Raw genomic sequence first — 22218 nt, 5'->3', positions numbered from 1 at the left:
GATTTTTATCATTTTAGATTTTACATTTAGGGCTTTGATCCATTTTGAGCTAGTTCTTGTGTATGGTATGAAGTATGGGTCTTGCTTCATTTTTTTGCAGATGGATGTCTAGTTATGCCAGCACCATTTGTTAAAGAAACAGTCTTTTCCGCATTTAATGGACTTTGGGCCTTTATCAAGTATCAGCTGCTCACAGGTAGATGAATTTACGTTTGGATTCTCAATTCTGTCCCATTGGCCTAAGTATCTGTTGTTGTACCAGTACCAGGCTGTTTTGACTACCAGTGCCATAAACCCAACAAAAACTATGTTCTAAAATCAGGTAGTGTGAGGCCTCCCACTTTGTTCTTCTTCAGCAATGCTTTACTCATCCGGGGCCTCATCCCTTTCCATACGAAGCTGGTGATTTGTTTCTCCATCTCATTAAAAATGTCATTAGAATTTGGATCAGGATTGCCATTGTATCTGTAGATGGTTTTGAGTAGAAATGATATTTTCACAATGTTGAGCCTTCCTATCCATGAGCAAGGTATTTTTTTCCACTTATAGAAGTCTCTTTTGGTTTCTTGCAGTAGCGTCTTATAGTTTTCTTTGTATAGGTCTTTTATATTTCTGGTTAGATTTATTCCTAAGTATTTTATCTTCTTGGGGGCTGTTATAAATGGTATTGATTTGATGATTTCCTTTTTGAAGTTCTCTTTATTGGTATAGAGGAATCCAACATATTTTTGTATGTTTATCTTGTACCCTGATACTTTGATGAAATCTTCTGTTAGTTCTAGTAGTTTTCTTGTGGATTCTTACAGGTTCTCTGTGTATAAGATCATATCATCTGCAAATAGATTGACAGGGCTGCAACAGTGGGCTCAAGCATAACAATGATTCTGAGGTTGGCGCAGGACCAGACAATGTTTTGTTCTGTGGTACATAGGGTAGCTATGAGTCAGAACCAACTCTATAGCACCTAACAACAACAACAACAACAATTCTTTTTCAGTCTTCTTTACTCGTTGTCCGGCTTTCGCATGCATATGAGGCAACTGAAATACCGTGGCTTGGGTCAGGTGCACCTTAGTCCTCAAAGTGACATCTTTGCTTTTCAATACTTTAAAGAAGTCTTTTGCAGCCAATTTGCCCAATGCAATGCATCTTTTGATTTCTTGACTGCTGCTTCCGTGGGTGTCCATTGTGGATCCAAGTAAAATGCTGATGTGGCATGACTCAAAATGAGAAATAACAGCTGCAAACATCCATTAATAATTGGAACCTGGAATGTGCAAAGCATGAATCTAGGAAAATTGGAAATCCACAAAAATGAAATGAAGCACATAAAGGTCAATATCCTAGGCATTAGTGAGCAGAAATGGACTGGTATTGGTCATTTTGAATTGGACAATCATATGGTCTACCATGCCAGGAATGACAATTTGAAGAGAAATGGCATTGCATTCATCATCAAAAAGAACATTTCAAGATCTATGCTGAAGTACAATGCTGTCAGTGATAGGATAATATCCATATGCCTGCAAGGAAGCCTAGTTAATAAAACTATTACTCAAATGTACGCACCAACCACTAAGGCCAAAGATGAAGAAACTGAAGATTTTTACCAGCTTCTGCAGTCTGAAATTGATCAAACATGCAGTCAGGATGCATTGATAATTATTGGAGGTTGCAATGTGAAAGTTAGAAACAAGAAGGATTGGTAGTTGGAAAATATCACCTTGCTGATAGAAACAGTGCCAGAGATTGCATGATTAAATTGTTCAAGACCAGTGACTTCTTCATTGCAACTACGTGTTTTCACCAACATAAATGGTGACTATACACATGGACCTCACCAGATAGAATACACAGGTATCACATCAGCTACATCTGTGGGAAGAGATGATGGGAAAGCACAATATCATCAATCAGAACAAGGCCAGGGGCCTACTGCAAAACAGACCATCAGTTGCTCAATATTCAAGCTCAGGTTGAAATTGCAAGAAATTAGAACAGGTCAACGAGAGCCAAAATACAACCTTGAGCATATCCCACCTGAATTTAGAGACCATCTCAGGAATAGATTTGATGTGTTGAACACTAATGACTGAAGACCAGATGAGTTGTGGAATGACATCAAGGACATCATACATGAAGAAAACAAGAGGTCGGTAAAAAGACAGGAAAGAAAGAAAAGACTAAAATGCTCTTGAACGTCAAGTAGCTAAAGTGAAAGGAAGAAATGAAGATGTAAAAGAATTGAACAGAAGATTTCAAAGGACGGCTCAAGAAGACAAAGTATTATAATGACACATGCAAAGACCTGGAGATGGAAAACTGAAAGGAAAGAACATGCTCTGCATTTCTCAAGCTGGAGGAAAATGAAGAAAAAATTCAAGCCTTGAGTTGAAATATTGAAGGAGTCTATGAAGAAAATATTAAATGACTCAGGAAGCATCAGAAGAAGATGGAAGGAATACACAGAGGATGCGGAGCCAGAGTCACTGTACCAAAAAGAATTGGTCAACATTCAGCCATTTCAGGAGGTACCATATGAGCAGGAACCAATGGTACTTAAGGAAGAAGTCCAAGGTGCACTGAAGGCATTCATGAAAAACAAGTCTCCAAGAATTGACGGAATACCAGTTGAGATATTTCAACAAATGGATGCAGCCCTGGAAGTACTTACTTGTCTATGCCAAGAAATTTGGAAGACAGCTACCTGGCCAATTGACTGGAAGAGTTCTATATTTATGCCTATTCCCAAGAAAGGTGATCTCACCAAATGCGGAAATTATCGAACACTAAAAAAAAAAAAAGAATTTTTTTTTTTTTATTGTTAATATCACACAGAAGTAAAATTTTGCTGAAGATCATTCAAAAGTGGCTGCAGCAGTATATGGACAGGGAACTGCCAGAAATTCAAGCCAAATTCAAGCGAGGATGAGGAACCAGGGATATCATTGATAAGATAGACCCTGGCTGAAAGCAGAGGATACCAGAAAGATGTTTACCTATGTTTTATTGACTACGCAAAGGCATTTGACTATGTGGACCATAACAAATTGTGGATAACATTGCAAAGAATGGGAATTCTAGAAAACTTAATAGTGTTCCTGAGGAACCTGTGCATAGATCAAGAGGCAGTTGTTCGGACAGAACAAGGGGATACTGAATGGTTTAAGGTCAGGAAAGGTGTGCGTCAGGGTTGTATCCTTTCACCATACCTATTCAATCTATATATGCTGAGCAAATAATTCGAGAAGCTGGACTATATAAAGAAAAACATGGCATCAAGATCGGAGGAAGACTCATTAACAAGTGTTATGCAGATGACACAACTTTCCTTGCTGAAAACAAAAAGGACTTGAAGCAGTTACTGATGAAGATCAAAGACTACAACCTTCAGTATGGATTACACCTCAACATAAAACAAAAATCTTCACAACTGGACTACTAAGCAACATCATGATAAACGGAGAAAAGATTGAAGTTGTCAAGGATTTCGTTTTACTTGGATCCATAATCAACACCCACGGAAGGAGCAGTCAAGAAATCAAAAGACACATTGCATTGGACAAGTCTGCTGCAAAAGACCTCTTTTAAAAGTGTCAAAAAGCAAAGATGTCACCTTGAAGGCTAAGGTGTACCTGACCCAAGCCATGGTGTTTTTAATCATTTCCTATGCATGTGAAGGCTGGATGATGAATAAGGAAGACTGAAGAATGGACGCCTTTGAATTGTGGTGCTGGAGAAGAATATTGAATTACTATGGACTGCCAAAAGAACCAACAAATCTGTCTTGGGAGAAATACAACCAGAATGCTCCTTAGAAGCAAGGATGGTGAGACTATGTCTCACATACTTTGAATATGTTGTCAGGAGGGATCGGTCCCTGGAGAAGGACATCATGCTTGGTAAAGTAGAGGGTCAGTGAGAAAGAGGAAGACCCTGAGTGAGATGGACTGACACAGTAGTTGCAACAGTGGGCTCAAACAACGATTGTGAGGATGGCGCAGGACCAGGCAGTGTTTCGTTCTCTTGTACATAGGCTCAGAACTGACTCAATGGCACCTAACAACAACAATGACAATTTTTCATAGTATTCTATTATGATTCTTTTAATTTCAGTTGGGTCTGTTGTGATATTGCCCATCTAATTTATTTGGGTTATTTGCTTCCTCTTCTGTTTTTCTTTTGTCAGTTTGGCCATGGTTTATTGATTTTGTTGATCTTTTCAAACAACTACCTTTTGGTCTTGTTAACTCTTTCAATTGTTTTTCTATTATCTATTTCACTATTTCTGCTCCTATTTTTATTATTTCCTTTCATCCAGTGCCCAAGGGCTTCTTTTGCTGCTCTCTTTCTATTTGTTCAAGTTGTAGGGTTAATGTTTTTATCTTGGCCCTTTTTTCTTTTTGGGTGTGTACATTTATTGCTATCAGTTGACCTGTGAGCACTACTTTTGCTGTGTTCCAAAAGTTCTGGTAGGATGTGTTTTCTTCTCATTTGATTCTGTGAATTTCTTTATTCTGTCCTTGATTTCTTCCGTAGCCCAGTAGTTTTTGAGCAAGGTTTTGTACAGTTTCCATGCCCAAAATTTTTCCTTGCTTTTTCTGTTATTGATTTCTACTGTTATGGCTTTATGGCCTAAAACATGGCTTTGTAATATTTCAATGCTTTGGATTCTATTAAGGCTTGCTTTATGGCCTAATATGTGTTCTATTCTGGAGAATGTTTCATGCACGTTGGAAAAGAAAGTCTACTTGGCTGCCTTTGAGTGGAGTGTTCTATTTATGTCTATGAGATCAAGTTGGTTGATTGTGGCATTTAGTTCTTCTGTTTCTTTGTTGAGCTTTTTTTTGGATGTTTTGTCCTTCACCGAAAGTGGTGTGTTGTAGTCTCCTACTGTTACTCTAGAGCTGTCTGTTTCTCTTTTCATTGCTGTTAGGGTTTGTTTTATGTTTTTTGGAATCTTGTCCTTGGATGTGTAAATATTTATTATGGTTATGTCCTCCTGGTATGCTGACCCTTTAGTCATTATATAGTGTCCTTCATTATGCTTTGTGGTGGGTTTTGCTTTAAAGTCTGTTTTGTCAGATTAATATTGCCACTCTTGCTCTTTTTTGATGGTTGTTTGCTTGATAAAATTTTTTCTATCCTTTCAGTTTTGAGTTTTAGTTTGTTTGTGTCTTTGAGTCTAAGGTGTCTCTTGCTGGCAGCATATAGATGGATTGTGTTTTTTTAATCCATTCTGTCATTCTCTGTCTCTTTATTGGTGCATTTAGTCCATTTACATTCAGTGTAATTATTGATAGGTAAGAGTTTTTTGTTTTGTTTTGTTTTTAGTTTTTTTAAGAGTTTAGTCCTGTCATTTTGATGTATTTTTGTGTGTGTATTGTTGACAGTTTCTTTGTTCCAGTTAATTTTCTGTGCTGAGTCATTTTTCTTTATTTATTTTCATTGTTGTTGATTTTGTATTTGCTGAGTCTTTGTGTTTTTCTTCTTTTTCATTTTGATATGTAGGATTGTTAGTTTCCTTTGTGGTTACCTTAAAATTTATCTCTGTTTTTCAAAGTTTAAGCCAATTTTTTATTTCTTGATATCACCTTAACTTCCTTTTGATATGAAAGTTCTAAGACTACATTATTTAGTCCCTCTTTTTGTTTTAGTGTTGTCATCTGTTACATATTGATGTCTCTGTTTCTCTATTTTCAGTGTTTTAGCTTTCATTTATTTTTGTGACTTTCCTTTCTGGGTTGATATCTGGTTGCTCTATCCTGTGTTCTGGTCTTGGGTTTGTTATATTATTGATTCTTTAACCAGAGGACTCCCTTTAGTATTTCTTGTAATTTTAAATTGGTTTTTACAAATTCCCTTAACTTCTTTTTATCTGGAAATGCCCTAACTTCGCCATCGTATTTGAGAGACAGTTTTGCTGAATATATAATTCTCGGTTGTCAGTTTTTTTCCGTCAAGGCTTTATGTATGTCATCCCATTGCCTTCTTGACTGTGTGATTTCTGCTGAGTAGTCAGAGCTTAGTCTTACTGACTCTCCTTTGTCGATGACTTTAAGTTTATCCCTAGCCGCTCTTAAAATTCTCTCTTTATCTTTGGTTTGGCAAGTTTGATTATAATATGTCTTGGTGACTTTCTTTTGGGATCTGCCCTGTGCGGGGTTCGATGAGCTTCTTGGATAGGTATCTTCTCATCTTTCATGGCATCAAGGAAGTTTTCTGCCAACAAATCTTAAACAGTTCTCTCTGTATTTTCTGTTATTCCTTTCACCTCCCCGCCCCCCCCCCTTCTGGTACTCCAATCATTTGTAGGTTATTCCTCTTGATAGAGTCCCACATAATTCTTAGGGTTTCTTCATTTTTTTAAAAGCTTTTATCTGATTTTTTTCTCAAATAAATTGGTCTCAATTACTTTATCTTCAGTCTTACTATTTCTGACTTCTGTTGCCTCAGTTCTGCTCCTGTGACTTTCTATTAAGTTGTCTAATTCTGAAATTTTATTGTTAATTTTTGGATTGCTTTTTGCCATCTCTCTATGGATTCTTGCAGCCTGTTAAATTTGTCATTTTGCTCTTGTATAACCTTCTTAAGTTCTTCTATTGCTTTGTCTGTGTGTTTTTTGGCTTAGTCTGCGTTTTGCCTAATCATCCTGATCTCTTGAAGAGCTTTTTTATGTTACTATTTGGAATTCTGCTTCCAGTAATTCCAAGGCCTTACCTTCCTCCAGGAGGTTTCCTAGTTCTTTGTTTTGGTTGGTTGCTGAAGCCATCATGGCCTGCCTGTTTATGTGATTTGATATCGATTGTTGTCTCCAAGCCATCACTAAGTTATTATATTTATTTATTTTATGTTTTCTTACTGTGTTCTAGCTTCTTCTTTTGTTTTGATAAGCCCAAGTAGGCTTGGCATGTGAGCTACTCTGACTATTGGTGTCTTTGAAGCTCTCACATTCTGTTACTAGGTGGTTAGAGCTGCTACTAGGTATGTGAGCCCAGGAGCCTGTTAACTTTTCTTGTGTGGATTCAGCTCAGGTATCCAGGTCATCAGTCACTGAGTGTGTGGTGCAGGCTCTCACCTACAGTCCTAGATGGACAGGGCTATGTAGGGGTGATTGGAGCAGACACAGGTATCTGGCTGCAGTAGGGGATTATGTGCTGAGCAAGGTAGGGGGCTGATGGCTGCCTCTGAGTGCCTGGGTGAAAGGTGTGTCCCTGTTCCCTAGAGCCCATAGATGGGTGGGTTTTGCAGCTGGACTTTGGACACCCAATGCTGTTGGCTATAAGGACTGGGAGGCATCATTTATTCTTAGACCCTTCTCTTGGGTGGTTAGGTGGAGTGGGTGGAGCCACCAGTCCACAGGCTCCTGATGTGGGTAGGTGATGACCCTGTTAATGGGCAGGGCCTTGTTAAATGTCATGAATCTGCTGCTCCCCCTTAGCTGTTGCAGTTGAAAATAGGTTTCAGGTATGTACCTTGTATTTTGCTAATGAGGGCCTATGCTGTTGAAAGGGGCCCGCACAGGTCTAGGCAGGGGTGAAAGTCATTCAAAGTCTGAGGATCCCTTATGCCTGTGCCTAGGTAAAGAGGCTGTGCCTGCCCTGAGATCCCAGCCTAGGGGAGCTGGCAGATTATTTTTTCCTGTTTGTTATTTGTATGTTAATTTGTTCCATCTCCAAAGCCAGGAGAATGCTTGGGGCGTGCAGCGAGTCCCATATCTGGTCCAGGGGGTGTGGCAATCCCTGAAACTGGACCGGGACAGGAGCAGAGTGGGGAGGGGGATGGGTGAATGGGAAAGAGTTACCTCCCAGAGCGGGGAACAGTTTTGTTGATCCCACATGGTAGATTAGAGGCTTGCACTTAACTTTCACAGTTCCAGCACAGCTTCTCCCTGGTTCCGGAGGCTTGTGCAGATTCTCCACTGCTCAGTTTCTCCCAGCGTGGAAAACGCTTCCAGAGTGCCACTGCTTGCCTCAGCCTGCGCACACCAGCCGATTCAGCCTGCAAGGTGCTAGCAGCTGGGTTAGGTTTGGCAAATCCTCGCTGCTTCTAAACTGTCCCTCTGCTTGCCACTCAGTCTGACTCTTCAACTTTGTCTTTGAAGTTCAGGGCTTCTAGATTGTCATATATAATGGATTCACTTGTTTTTTCGGGTGTTTGTTGTAAGAGGGACCACAGGAAGCGTCTGACTACTCTGCCATCTTGGCCCTGTCTTGTAAAGTTTTTTAAAGGAGGGAGGGGGCTTTTCTCTTTTCATATCAGTTCTTAAATTGCTTTATACTGGATTTTTTTTTTTTAATTTTCTTTCAAATGCAGAAGTAATTTGAGTAGCAAAGAATAGTATAACGTTCAATTTTTAACACATTATTTATCTTTGCAAAAACATTTCTTTACTGTTACGTACTTGGAAAGCAAGAAACCGAGTGCTTTTATGATTCTATCTCATAGCTCTAAGTCCAGGTTTCTAAAGTAAACTGACTCCAGAAACTTATAATTTTTGCTAATGAAAACAGTATTGTTAGGACAGATTTTTTTTAATAAGCAAATATTGCTTGTCATTGTTCATTGCAGCGTTATTTTTTAGCAGCAGACTTTTGGCCTGGTTAGAGTGTAATAGATTCAAAACGTGGAATACTATGTAGATGTTTAAGAAAAAAAGAAAATTATTCTTATAACAATGTGACATGATCTCTAAAATACATTAACTACAAAAAGCAAATGCAAAATAATGTGTATGTACTACCATTTATGTAAAAATCAAAAGGGAGTTGTGAAAAGAGAATAAATGCACAAATCTGCATGGGTATACATAGAATATCTTTGTGAAGATACCCAAGAAACAGGTAATATTGGTTGCCTATGGAGAGGGGTAGGAGATTAAACTTCACTGTATAGCCTTTTGTAGCTTTTGAATTTTAAACCATGTAAATGTATTACCTTTTTTTTTTTTTTAATGAAAGTAAATAAAAATTAAAACAAATATACATAGATCAGGTGGTGTTTTCTTGTCAATAGTACTCATTCCTAAAATTGCTTTCAGAGAAGTTTGTGGAAAATTATTTGGTAATGTTGTATTATTGATGCTAGTTAGAACTTGTATCAGTGTAAGCCTATTGCTAGGGTGCATTTTTCCTTCATTACAGAAATAATTGTTTTATGTGATATATCTTATAATTTGTAATGAAAGTAGAGCACGTGGGTTAGCTAACTTTACCTTTGTGAATTACATATTTGACTATTTAGATAATCCTGGGTAATTTTTAGGGGAGCCTTGGTGGTACAGTGGTTAAGGCTCAACTGCTAACCAGAAGGCCAGCAGTTTGAATCTACCAGCCGCTCTTTGGAAACCCTATGGGGCAGTTCTACTCTGTTCTATAGGAGTACTGAGTCAGAATCGACTCAATGGCAATGGATTTGTTTGAGTTTTTTTTAGATAATTTTAAAAAATACCATAAAAATAATAATTAGGAGGAATATTGCATGGTGATTAAGAGCATGGACTTTGAGACGGACAAAACTGAGTTCAAGTCGCAGTTCTGTCAGTAACTAGATTGCAACTTTGGGCAAGTAGGCCCTATTTCCTCAACCTTTAAATGAAAACAATAATAGTTCCTATTTCACAGGGTTCTGTGAGGATTAAATAATGTAATTTTATTGGTTAATGGTTATACAGTTCCTATTCGGAGCCAATTCGACATCCAGTAACGACAACAACTATACCCCAAGCACTGTTAAAAGAATTTTACATATGTGAATTCATTTAATCCTCAAATCAATCTTATAATGTAGGTAAATGTTATTGTTCCCATTTTATAGATGAGGAAGCCAAGGCACAGAGAATTAATGAATCTGTACAAGGTCACGTAACTAGTAAGTAGTGGGGCTAGAATTTAAATCCAGGAGTCAGTCTGGTTCCAGATTCCATCTCTCAGCCACTATGCCGTGTGAGACACTTAGCACACTGATGGCCACATTGTGACCCTTCAATAAATTTTGATAATAAGGGTAATATAATAGTACATATTATTATACAAAGATTATATAGTCATCATAAAAATTTTAGGAAATACAGCCAAACCAAATCAAGGAGAAATATAAATATCATCTTCAATCTAGCCTCTCAGAAAAAAATACAGATTTTGGTATTTATGTGTTTGTTCATATACTTCAAAAAAGAAAAAAAAAGGTAACATTTTATGACCTATTTTAGTAACTTATTAATATAATGTGAACTTTCTTTTGCTTAAGTTGATTTTTGACCTGCTATTTTAATTTACAAAATGGGTTAATAATACACCATATTACTTGCCATCTTCCTCTTCACTTGGCGTCCTTTTGGAAGTAGACTATGGAATTCTTTTGTGTCATTCTTAGAGTTGAAAGGCATTTTATCAATGTAAGGTGGTGTTATGGATCATGCCTATATGTAAAGTTAGGACCTTACAAAGAAATTCATCGGCATTTTGACAGCATTGGTTCCCAGGATTTTCAGGGAAAAAAAGTTAATCAGTGGCCACAAATGGAAAGGTTTTTTTTTTTTTGGCGGGGGGGGCCTCCAACAGCTTTATGGCCAATGTTGGATCCACTTTTTAAATAGCCAAAATCTGTAGTGTTTAAGTACAAGGCAAGATATGCGCTTGTAACTATAAAGTGGAGTTCCTAGGTAGTACAAACGGTTAACATGTTCAGCTGCTAACTGAAAGGCTGGCAGTTCAAGTCCACATAGAGGTGCCTTGGAAGAAAGGCCTGGTGTTCTGCTTCTCAAAATGAGCCATTGAAAACCCTGTAGAGCATAGTTCTACTCTGACACACACGAGGTCATCATGAGTTGGAATCAACTCAACAGCAATTGGTTTTTAGTGTAATAGGTGATCTTAACTGCTATCACGGTCATACAAAACGCTTTGAAAATTTCTGAAGAATCCACAGACTCCTTTAATGAATTCAAACGCTCTTCCCTCAGTGTTGGCAAAGAAGAGAGAATCTTTACATGTTCAGGGATGAAAGGACCATATAACCTCAAGTGTGGTCCACTGATTTACATGTTCCCTTTAGGAGATGTCTCCATAATAATCATTCATGCCACTCCTATACTGTACTCTGACCCAAGTCTGGACCCATTATCCTTCACTTTATTCCCTATATCCTTGCCAAGGCCAAGCTCTGATATCTAAATATGTTTTTATCTAAAGGCTGGGAGTACAAAAAAGGAAAACACAGACATAATTCCCAACGTGATGCAGTACTCTGACTCACTAGCTATGGTTTATTCCCTTGATTCTGTAGGCCTAATTTGAATCTTCCTGGAATCTTGGAAAAGAACAAGCTCACAGTTCTGAAGGGCTACCTGCCTATATGACTTCTGGCCTGTTCTACCAACACATGCTCCCAAGCTTGACTTGACTTTTTGAAATCCAAGGCCAAGGGAGAAGAAGACCTTCCTTTTCTCTTTAAACTAAAGCCCCTCTCCCAGATTCCCCCATTACTCCATGACCTATTCTTCCTGGATGATTTATGCTAGAAACAGTTCAGAGGCAAAGAAACGATATTCACATTGGGCATATTAGGGCGCCAGCCTAGCTTAGGAAACCTCACGCATCACAACCACCAGTGCTCGTTGGGCGTACCTTCCAGAGTCCCAGCCAGGGACATGTCCAATCATGAGCCACTTCACTCAGAGAAGCCCAAAGCTATAGCTTCCATCAGGTATTTATAGTTATGATGCAGTTTGCTAATTGAATCATTTTTAGCATAAGCCTTGTTGACATTCACCTTTATAAGGTTTCCAGGGGAACAGAGCAAGAAGTTAATCCAAGGTCAAAGTTGTCTTTAAAGATGGAGAAAGGTTTTGCTAACTCTTGAAATCCACAGCTTTTCAAAAAATGTCTTTACAAAGATAATAGTGTTTTCAAATTTTCCCAAAATAAGTGGCCTTTGAAATAGCTTCAGATTTTTCTGGCCTGTATCCTTTTGCGTATGTGATATATTTTAGCTTTTTTTTCATTGACCGTGTTTCTTTTTTGATAGGTCGAATCAAATATTCTGAAGAGGTGTATGATGCATGTATGGATACATTTGACTGTCTTCCTCTTGCTGCGCTCTTAAATCAGCAGTTTCTGTGTGTACATGGAGGGATGTCACCGGAAATTACTTGTTTAGATGACATTAAGAAAGTAAGTAATCTCTCATTATTCTCATGTAATGTATTTTTTAAGTTTGCTTTTTATTACAGTCAACCAATATATTTCTACTGCTGAGAATTTTTAAACACAGAAAATCAGAAATAAGACAATAGAAATAACCTGCGATCCCATCACTGAGCAATAACTACTGTTAACATTTTAATACCTTCCAAAAATTTTGTATAACTTTTTATGAAATCTTTGATCTTATTAAGTTGAAACATAAGATTCTTTGTGTATAGCCCTGAAACTTTAAATTGCATAGCAATGGAGAAGCAAAGGAACCAAGGTTCTAATCCCAGTCCTGCTATTAATTAACTGTGTAATTTTGATCAAATCATTTAACCTCTTGGTCACATTTTCTTCTTTGTGAAATGACAAAGTTGGAATAAATAGTCTGAATCCTCTCTCAGCTCTGAAATTCCATGAATTTGACATTTTAGATGATATAGTTTAGTTGCTATACTTGCCTTACTTAGAGATTATTATTCCCAAGATTCTCTATCTTCATGATTTGGTATTCAATTCTCAGTATTTTTTCACTTATTGTTCTACATTACCCTCTCTCATTCTGGTACCAGAACTAATATTTTTCCATTTATAAAACTGTTTTCTGTGAAATAAAGTCACTCTTCTCAGGGTGAGAAGGTTTGCCTATTTGCACTGCCTTTTCTGCTGCCTTATTGTCTTTTAAATAACCAGCATTTCCTTTCAACGTAGTAAGTCTTGAATTTTAGAATTCTGAATCAACTGTATCAATAAAAAGCTCCCCTTTCCCTTAGTAGAAGTCCTCTTCTTGGCACTCAGCTATTGTTACTTGTTTTCTCCTGGCTTTTATGCTTTTAACTAAAGCAGCAGCGACTAAAGGCTTAAGCTGTTTTAAGTTATATCGAAGGCTTAAGTTATATTGAAATGCCTCCACTACATAGAGTAGAAAGGATGAAAGTTCTTTACTAAATAAAGCTAGCATTCCTCAAAATGAAGAAGTCCCCATTGAAATGAGGTAAAACAAAGAACAGAACCATTGTAAAACCTTCCTGCCCTCATGGTAGTATTGGCTCACCTAGGCAATTGAAACTAACTTCAGATAATCTTTCTAAATAATAGCTTATCTCTATAGTGGTTGATTTTACATTTATATTAAATGAATACTGATTTTTAAGATATAAAGGGGTCCTTTTCCACAATATGGTTAGATGACAGGGATATTTATGAGAATTTATTATAGAAAAATAGTAGGAAATTATGTATCTATGATTTGTTGCTTTTTTAAAATTTATTTATTTTTCATTGTTGTTGTTGAGACTATACAGAGCAGAACATACACCCATTCAACAGTTTCTACATGTATAGTTCAATGACACTGACGACATTCTTTGAGCTGTGCAACCATTCTCACCTTCCTTTTCTGAGTTGTTCCTCCTCCATTAACATAAACTCACCGTCCCCTAAGTTTCCTATCTAATCTTTTGAGTTGCTGTTGTCAGGTAGATCCCAAATAAACCCAAACTCATTGCCGTCAAGTCAATTCCTAGTCATAGTGAACCTACAGGACAGAGTAGAACTGCTCCATAGGGTTTGCAAGGCTATAACTTTGTACTGAAGCAGAAGGCCACATCTTTCTCCCACTGATCCCATACAAACCAAAAAAAACAGTTTTAAAATTTTAAAACAGATAGCTATATTTTGTTAATGTTCTTTTCCTTGCAGGAAAATCCTTTAGGGGCTTACTGCCTTCTCTCTTGATACAATCTTGTGGGTAGAAGGGAGGTATTTGACCCATACCAATTTCTAAGAGCTCTTTTGCTTTCATTATTTTTCTCGTTTTGGCTTTTGTGTGCCTTCTAGTTAGACAGGTTTAAAGAACCTCCAGCCTTTGGGCCAGTGTGTGACCTGCTTTGGTCTGATCCCTCAGAGGATTATGGCAGTGAAAAGACCTTGGAGCACTATACCCACAACACTGTCCGAGGATGCTCTTATTTCTACAGGTAAGCTGATTCTCAATCTTATAAAATTAGGAAAAGAAATGGTAATAGATTTTATCACATTATTTTTAAGTATTTTGTATCTTGAACACATGTAGTATAGGGAATTCTGTTTAAATTTTTTATTAATAGAAGACAGAAAGCCCTCTCTGTTTGTTGTTTTTTATATTGTATTAGACGTTATGCCCTGGTGAGTGTAGCACACTGAATGTGATAGGACATCTTGCATGGCTTCAGGATTGTCATCTGACTCTAAATGATCTAGATTATTTGTTCCCAAACATCATCTACAGACTTTTTTAAAATAAAAATTTCTTGTTATTTTTTTTAAAAGCTCTCCAGGTTTTGGAACCACTGCTATATGCAAAAATATAAAGAGAACAAGACTTTGAGCTTAAAATGTACTAAGCTCAGTGCATTCCATGGACGTTGGCTGTTACCTTAAATCTCATCTGTGAGCGTTTCCTGTGTTTTGCCACTCAAAAATAGGGAGGCCTAGAGAGGTTCGAAGTCTAATTTTTTAAATCTCAGTATTTTATTCTGACAAATGATACAAGCATTTAGTCCTCCCCAAATACCTGTTTATTAGCTAAGATAATGCAACCATTAAGTGAAATCTACAAAAATAATAATAATAAGCCTCATTTTTGCCATCAGTTTTAACATTCTCCTAAGCAACCTTTTTTCCTTCCTCACTGCCAACTTTGCCAGTTACTAATGTGATGAAATCATTTAAATTTTACTTCTCTCTACATTGCTTAAGAAGAATATAATACTTACTTATCATTGGCAGGGAGCCCTGATAGCACAGTGGTAAGAACTCGGCTGCTAACCAAAAGGTCGGCAGTTCAAATCTACCAGCCATTCCTTGGAAACCCTGTGGTACAGTTCTACTCTGTCCTGTAGGGTTACTATGAGTCGGAATTGACTCGATGGCAACGGGTTTTGGTTTTTTTTTATTATTGGCGGAATATAAATTGGAATTTCATGGAGGTCAACTTGGCAATATCTCTCATTTATAAAGGCACATGATTTTTGATCCAGAAGAATTTCTTGTAATTATTAGACTTAATTCTATGAATATACTTGCAAATGTGTAAAAAATAGGTGCAAGATTATTCATCACATTGTTACTCATGCTAAAAATTGTGATCAGCTTAATGTTCAGCAGTAGGAGACAAATTAAATAAATTGAAGTACATCCAAGCAATGAAATACTAGGAAACTGTTTTTTAATGTAGAAGAAGAAAATAAACTGATATAGAATTATCATGAATATAAAATTAAAAAAATAGTACAGAACTATGTGTTTTTTTTTTTTATGTGTACCATCTGCTAACAATTCTAAAAAAGGAGGGGAAAGTGCGTATGTATAATTGCTTAAAAGTGAACAGAGTATCTCTGAAAAAGTACTCAGGAAATTAGAAACACTGGTTGTTTCTAGGGTGGCTGGAAAATAGGGGTAGAAAGGAGACATTTCACTGTATACTCTTCTGTATCCTTCTGTTTTATATCATATGAATATATTATCCATTTTAAAGTTAATTTTTTTCTGATTAGCATTAATGAGAAACAAAGATTTAAATGACATAAACTAGTTAATAACACCTGGATAATCCCAGGTTAATTATCTATTCTCTAGTCCTTCCTATAAGGTATTTGTTATTCATAAAGGTACTAGCACTAAAAGAATATTTCAGGAGTTGACACAAATATCACATCTTTCATTAGAATATGGTTGGGTATAATATTTGCATCTGCTTTTGAAATATTCCTGCTTAATATAATGTCTTGTTAATATTGCATATGAAGCTATAAGTAAATTCTTTCATTTTTCTAACATTTGATAATTTGATGGTTGAAGAAAATTGTGTGTTCAATTTTGCTATGCACACAGACATATACACATACTACTGTGGTATTTTTAATATCAAAATACCAAGAAAATTTTGATATTGGATTATTATTGTTATGTGTTAAGATAAAAAAATAAAAAGGTTGGGGAGCCCTGTTTCTGCTATAGGGTTGGCTCTTACCTGCATGTTTGATCTGGAAAACAGTATATTCGTGAAATGGAAAACAGAATGATGACTACTAAGCTATGTGTAAAAGTTCAGCGCCGTGTAAACCTTTGATCTGGAAACAAAATCAACTCATGCCATTTTGACATTTCACCCCCTTTCTATTAACAAATACTTGTTTTAATCCTGGATTTGTGTTTTTTAATACATTTTCAGCTACCCTGCAGTTTGTGAATTTTTGCAGAACAATAATTTGTTGTCAATAATCAGAGCCCATGAAGCCCAAGATGCTGGGTAAGCTATATTAAAACTATACCAAACTTCACTGTAGAATTTTCACTTTAATATCAAAATAGACAAGCTGTTGTCTCTCTTCCAGGTATCGAATGTACAGGAAGAGCCAAACAACAGGCTTTCCATCACTCATTACAATTTTCTCTGCCCCGAATTACCTAGATGTCTATAACAATAAAGGTAAAAGAATCCAGCGATATTTCAGTTTGAATTTGTGAGTAAATGTGAGCTCTAGTTTAATCGTGTGTGTGTGTGTGCGTGTGTGTATGTGTGTATTATTTCTGTATGTGAACTTAAAATAAGAATGGAAGAGATTTTAATTGAAATGAAGGCCAAGAAATTTAGAATTTAGGCTGCATCTCTTAAGGATTACTGAGCTCTTTCTGAGTATAATAATTATAATCAGTTTGATTTGTACTACTGAATCAAAGTATAAGAAGAATAAACTACTTCAGGTTTAAGTAGACCAGACAGCTTAAATTATTGGCTTTGGTTAATTTTATTTGGTTGTAACAATATCTTACTAAAATGTCATCATTTGGTGTTTTAATGTTTGTAGATTATTAAGCTAGCTCTGCTTTTTTTGTTGTTGTTGAGGAATGGTATAGGTAGAGTGAGTACTATACCACAAGTCAGAAAAAGTCTTCATTTCAGTTCAAGCCCTATCAGAAGCAGAGAGTTTGACTTTGAGTATGTCACATAATTTTTCTAAACTTTAGTTTTTTCTATGTAAAAACAATAATAAAAGGGGGGAGGATTGGGTGTGCACTTGCCTTTTGATCTAGAAATTCTATTTTTAAGACTTCTTCCTGTTAAAGCCTTTAAGCTTAAAATTTTTTATGATTCATAGTTTTGTACAAGGGCAGTGGTCCTACTAAACACTTGCTGCATCTATAAATATTTTGTTATTTTGTAAGATATGACTACAAAATAATATGACTTTCTAACAAACATGCCAGAACATATATATCCACGTGAGTATTATCCCTTTGAAAGTAGCTACCCGGGGAGGCTATTCGCTTATTCCAACAATGCTGCCATTGCTCAAAACATTTTGGAACTTCCTTTTTGGCATTGCCTTCAGAGTCCGCGACACATTCTTTTGATTATCCTCAATGATGGCAAATCTTCGTCCTTTGAGGGTGGATTTGATTTTTGGAACAGCCAAAAGTCATTCGGAGCCAAGACTGATGAATAAGGTGAGTGATCAAGCTAGATGATACCATTTGGGGTCAGAAACAAGGTATGATTATAAGGTAATGAGACTGGTCTTTCTTGTGTTGCTTATAAACTGGCTCTGGAGGTAATTCCAAAAGAGGAGTTCCAAAAACGTTTTGGCTAACGGCAGCATCATTGGATTAAATAGACAGCAAGGCAGCGAGGTGTGTTGAAAAGAGCGCTAAGCTAGGAGTCAGAATTTCCAGTGTAGTCCTGCTTACTTTTAAATGTGTGACTTTTAACAAGTTACTTAACTTCTCTGAGCCTCAGTTTATCTTTAAAATACCTGTCACATAGGGTTGTTGAAGATAAGTTGGAGTAATGCAAATGAATGTTAAAGGATGTGTCAAACCGTAAAGCGTAATAATACGGTAACGTTTTGCTGTTATTGTGCCTGATGGGATTACATCAGAGGCCCACACTCATGATATATAAGGTCTGGTGTGTTTGTTGGTGGTTTTTTAAGTCTCATTACTTTATAGTCACGTCTTGAATATGCAGTTGGGGAGAGAAGTTTAAAAGAAGTCCACAGTGTACCTAATATTTAAAAGTGAACTATGATTCACAATAATCAAAAGGTAGAAACAACCCAAGTAAGCATCTAACAACGAATGAATGGATAAAGAAAGTGTGGTATATCTATACAATGGAATATTATTCAGCCATAAAGAAATGAAGCTCTGATACATGCTACTACTTGGATGAACCTTGAAAACACTATGATAAGTGAAATAAGCCAGACACAAAAAGATAAATATTATATAATCCCACTTGTATGAACTATCTAGAATAGGCAAATGCATGGAGACAAAAGTAGATTAGTGGTTACCAGAGACTAGAGAGAGGGAATGATGGGGAGTTGTTGTTTAAACAAACAAAGAAACACAATTCCAGGCTGCGCTCCATTCCAATTAAATCAGAACCTCCAGGGTTAGGGGAAGGGAAGAGACTGCACCAGGAAAAAGCTTGTCTTCCTTTGAAGTTTGTATGCTTCCATTTATAAGACAAGGAAAATTATAAAACCCATAGTTTCCCTTTTTTTAGCCTTGATTATACTTAATAGCATTTAAAAAAGAAAAAAGTGATCTATGGAATCTCATTTAAATCCAATTTAAATCATCCCTTCATTGCATCCTTCAGTGACTCATGGTCCGTTTTTAAAAAGCATTTATTTTACTAAGTTCTCTCCCAGTCTGTTTTCTTTTTATTTCTTCTGTAAGCCTCAACTATGCTCCAGTGCTTTGCTTCTTCATAACTCTGTTCCTTCTTGTTTCCTTTTTCTAACATTTTCAATATATTAGTAACTTGCTGCTATCGTTGCTCCTCCCTTATCAAAGGTATACACTGCTTGTGTTGTTAAACTTCTCCTCAAGGGCACTTAGTGGCCTAGTCCTCATATTTGTGATGAAGCCTTTCCCTTCTTACTTTATTTATGACGAGTATCTATTGACTGCTCAATGGATTTATCAGTGTGCTGAGCTGACGCATGCCACCTAAATCAGCAATCACTATACTAACTGCCAGCTCTTCTTTTTTTTTTGTCCCATTCTAACCTGGTTTTGTTCTTGATTATTCCTTCAGTAAGCTTTTGAAGTCACAGTCCCTTATACCTGAGTTTTCTGTAAGCTATGACATAATTGGCAACTTTATCCTCTTGAAAAAAAAATCTTATTTTCCTTTGTTATTTCTTCAGTATTTTCTAGGAAAAAGGCAGAAAATGTGGCATCTGAAGCGATCACTGGTGATACTCAATTGCAGCCCATACAAATACCCCTTTTCTTTAAAAAGGAAATTCTATCCTCCATTTCCTTCTCTTCCACTGTTTCTTTTCGTTCTTTCATATCCTTTAAACTTACTGGTACCCACAAGTATTTCTTAGTTCCACTGGTTACATGAAAAACGTGATGATGTTTAAAGATTTTTCTCCTATTATTTTCTGGCCACTGGGAGCATATCCAAAAGCCATTTTTTCAGCTTTCGTTTCTAATCATTTACTATGGTGGCCCACCTCTCACCTCTTTTTCCTGTGTAGATTGAGGGAATTCACCTAACCTAAATAAAATACACATCTATGAAAATAATGGGGCATGTATGTTATTGGCAGTGTTAGATTTTTGAGGGCCAGAGATCCTGTTTTCATGTGTTTTCTTTATAATGTATGATGTACATTTTTGGCATTCAGTGACTTAAATGTTGAGAACACTAGAGCATAGGTAATGGAGCCCCGGTGGTGCAATGGTCAAAACATTTGACTGCTAACTGAAAGGTTGGGAGTTTGAATCCATCAGCCGCTCCGTGGGAGAAAGATGTGGCAGTCTGCTCCCATGAAGATTATAGCCTTGAAAACACTATGGGTCAGTTCTCCACTGCCCTTTAGGGTCGCTATGAGTCAGATTGGACTCAATGGCAACAGGTTTGGTTTTTTGTCTTTAAACCATAGGTTACCCTATAGTAACAAACAGGAACCAGGAGATGACCTATTTCTGTCATTTCTGTCATATTCTGTTTTCTGACATAGTAAGAATACTTACAAGAATAGTGCAAACAATGTTACTGGTGATGAATACTAAGGAATTGGATTTTATAACTTTTAAAATATAATGAATCAGTTTGGCACCAAAATTGTGTGTGCAACTGTATACACTGATTAATATTAAACATTTATAGAGTGCCGTCAATGTACTGATTGCATATAGGACAGATAAGCATTTTTTTTAATTCACTGTATTGCACGTAGAGATGATTTAACAGACTTTTGAACACTGATAATAGATTGCTCCAAGGTTGCCATTTGTATCCTCAATATGAATTGAAAACTACTGTGTTATGAGCTCCCAGGAAATAGAATCTGGTTAATGACTAGCAAAACAGGCTGTGTTCATATAATGAGTGATACTTGCCCTCAAAGGAGAGTTGTAACTGTTACCATTTGGCCTATAAAAGGAAATTTTCCTCATGTCAAACGCGAGGTTTCTATAGCGACCCTTTGAAGTCTCAGAGCTCGGTTTGCTTTGTACCTTTATTATATGAGCTCTTCAGGTAACTTTGTTCCTTGGGATAATTCTTAAGAGAATAAAATATTATAAAATGTGTACATTTTTTCCATCTGCACTTAAGTACCTAGTTCTGAATTTACAGAGAGAAAGTTCCTGAATTCTGTGCGTTAAGTGTAAAGCTGTGTAGAGTATATCAATTGCTGTACCACATTCCTCTGTGTTCAAATTTTCTTGCTTTTTCTTTTTTAGCTGCTGTGCTGAAATACGAAAACAATGTCATGAATATCAGGCAGTTTAACTGTTCTCCACACCCTTACTGGCTTCCAAACTTTATGGATGTTTTCACGTGGTCTTTGCCTTTTGTTGGAGAGAAAGGTAAGAGAAATAAAGCATCTGGATCATCAGTTGTTTTAACTAGTGCCTGAGTACATCTATATACGTAGCTCCACTGACGATTCAGAAATGACGTTATCAGAAACGTTTTCTGGTATATATAATTTTCTGATACATAATTTTGTTTGTTCTCCACAAAGATTTTTGAATGATACTTAATTGACTCTTAAATTATAGTGGGCCATGGTTTTCTTATTCTAAATAGCAATTTAAAGTAGCTGTCCTACTATATCAATATGTTAAAATAACATAGTCCCTATGTCATTCGCTCAGTGATTTCTTCAGTGCTGAAAAGATTAAACAGGAAATATTGTCCTTAGGATTTTATTTGTGAAACTACACAAATAAACTTTGCAACTATAAAATAAAGCTGTTGGACATAAGCCGTTTAACTTCTTTGTTAAATGGGAGGAAATTTTTTCACGTGCATATCAGTAAGGAAAAGACTCTGAGCAACAATCTAAGAAAATCGAGTTAATTATACAGAGGAATCTGAAAAGACTCCAGACTTTTACTGGAGCGAGTAAGCTGATTATTCCATTTAAACGCAAAGGTATGCATTTATTACTACTCTTAATACTGTATCCAGTACTCTTAATACTATATTAATCTTAATACTATAATGGCAAATCATTATTTGTGTTGATTTAACATGTATGTTTATTTAGATACCCACATTACTTTAGAAAGAGTGCTTAGTTAATTGTGTAAATTTTGGGTTATTTTGTCTTATCATATAGTCACAGAGATGCTGGTTAACATTCTCAACATATGCTCTGATGATGAACTAATTTCCGATGATGAATCCTTAGAAGGTAAATTTGCCTTTTCCTCATTTGAACTGGAAATTAAGACGTTTTGGTTTTGATTTGTATTTTGAATAATTTTATCTTATTAAAGAATTGTGTTCATTGTAAAAAAAAATAAATTGAAGAATACAGAAAACCATAAATAAGAAAAAAAAGTTACCCATAATCCCACCATCTCATACATATCCATTGTTAACATCTTGATGTATGCTGTGTTAGCTGTCTTTTATCTTTGAATAGGTGTAGAGATTTTTCTCTATCCTTTTGGCAAAAATGAGGTCATAGTATACTGTACCCTACCCTTTTCATATAATACTATC

The 22218-nt window shown here is 36.3% G+C and overlaps 1 protein-coding gene across 3 annotated transcripts in view; it reads left to right on the top strand.

Moving 5' to 3' along the window:
* The window catches only part of PPP3CC (protein phosphatase 3 catalytic subunit gamma), a 118881-nt gene that overhangs the window by 66371 nt on the left and 30292 nt on the right, over window positions 1-22218 (top strand). For 2 of the 3 annotated variants that reach the window (XM_010592395.3, XM_010592394.3), the window contains exons 5-10: window positions 12028-12173; window positions 14031-14170; window positions 16405-16482; window positions 16568-16662; window positions 20946-21071; window positions 21830-21904. In XM_010592395.3, coding sequence (XP_010590697.1) covers window positions 12028-12173; window positions 14031-14170; window positions 16405-16482; window positions 16568-16662; window positions 20946-21071; window positions 21830-21904 — 660 coding nt within the window. The remainder of the gene's footprint in view (window positions 1-12027; window positions 12174-14030; window positions 14171-16404; window positions 16483-16567; window positions 16663-20945; window positions 21072-21829; window positions 21905-22218) is intronic. The other variant, XM_023551023.2, reaches the window with a different exon arrangement.

The sequence above is a fragment of the Loxodonta africana genome, chromosome 19 (genome assembly GCF_030014295.1).
Source record: "Loxodonta africana isolate mLoxAfr1 chromosome 19, mLoxAfr1.hap2, whole genome shotgun sequence".
Classification (NCBI taxonomy): domain Eukaryota; kingdom Metazoa; phylum Chordata; class Mammalia; order Proboscidea; family Elephantidae; genus Loxodonta; species Loxodonta africana.
Note: the sequence above shows the minus strand (reverse complement) of the source record. Positions and strands in the feature narration are given on the sequence as shown.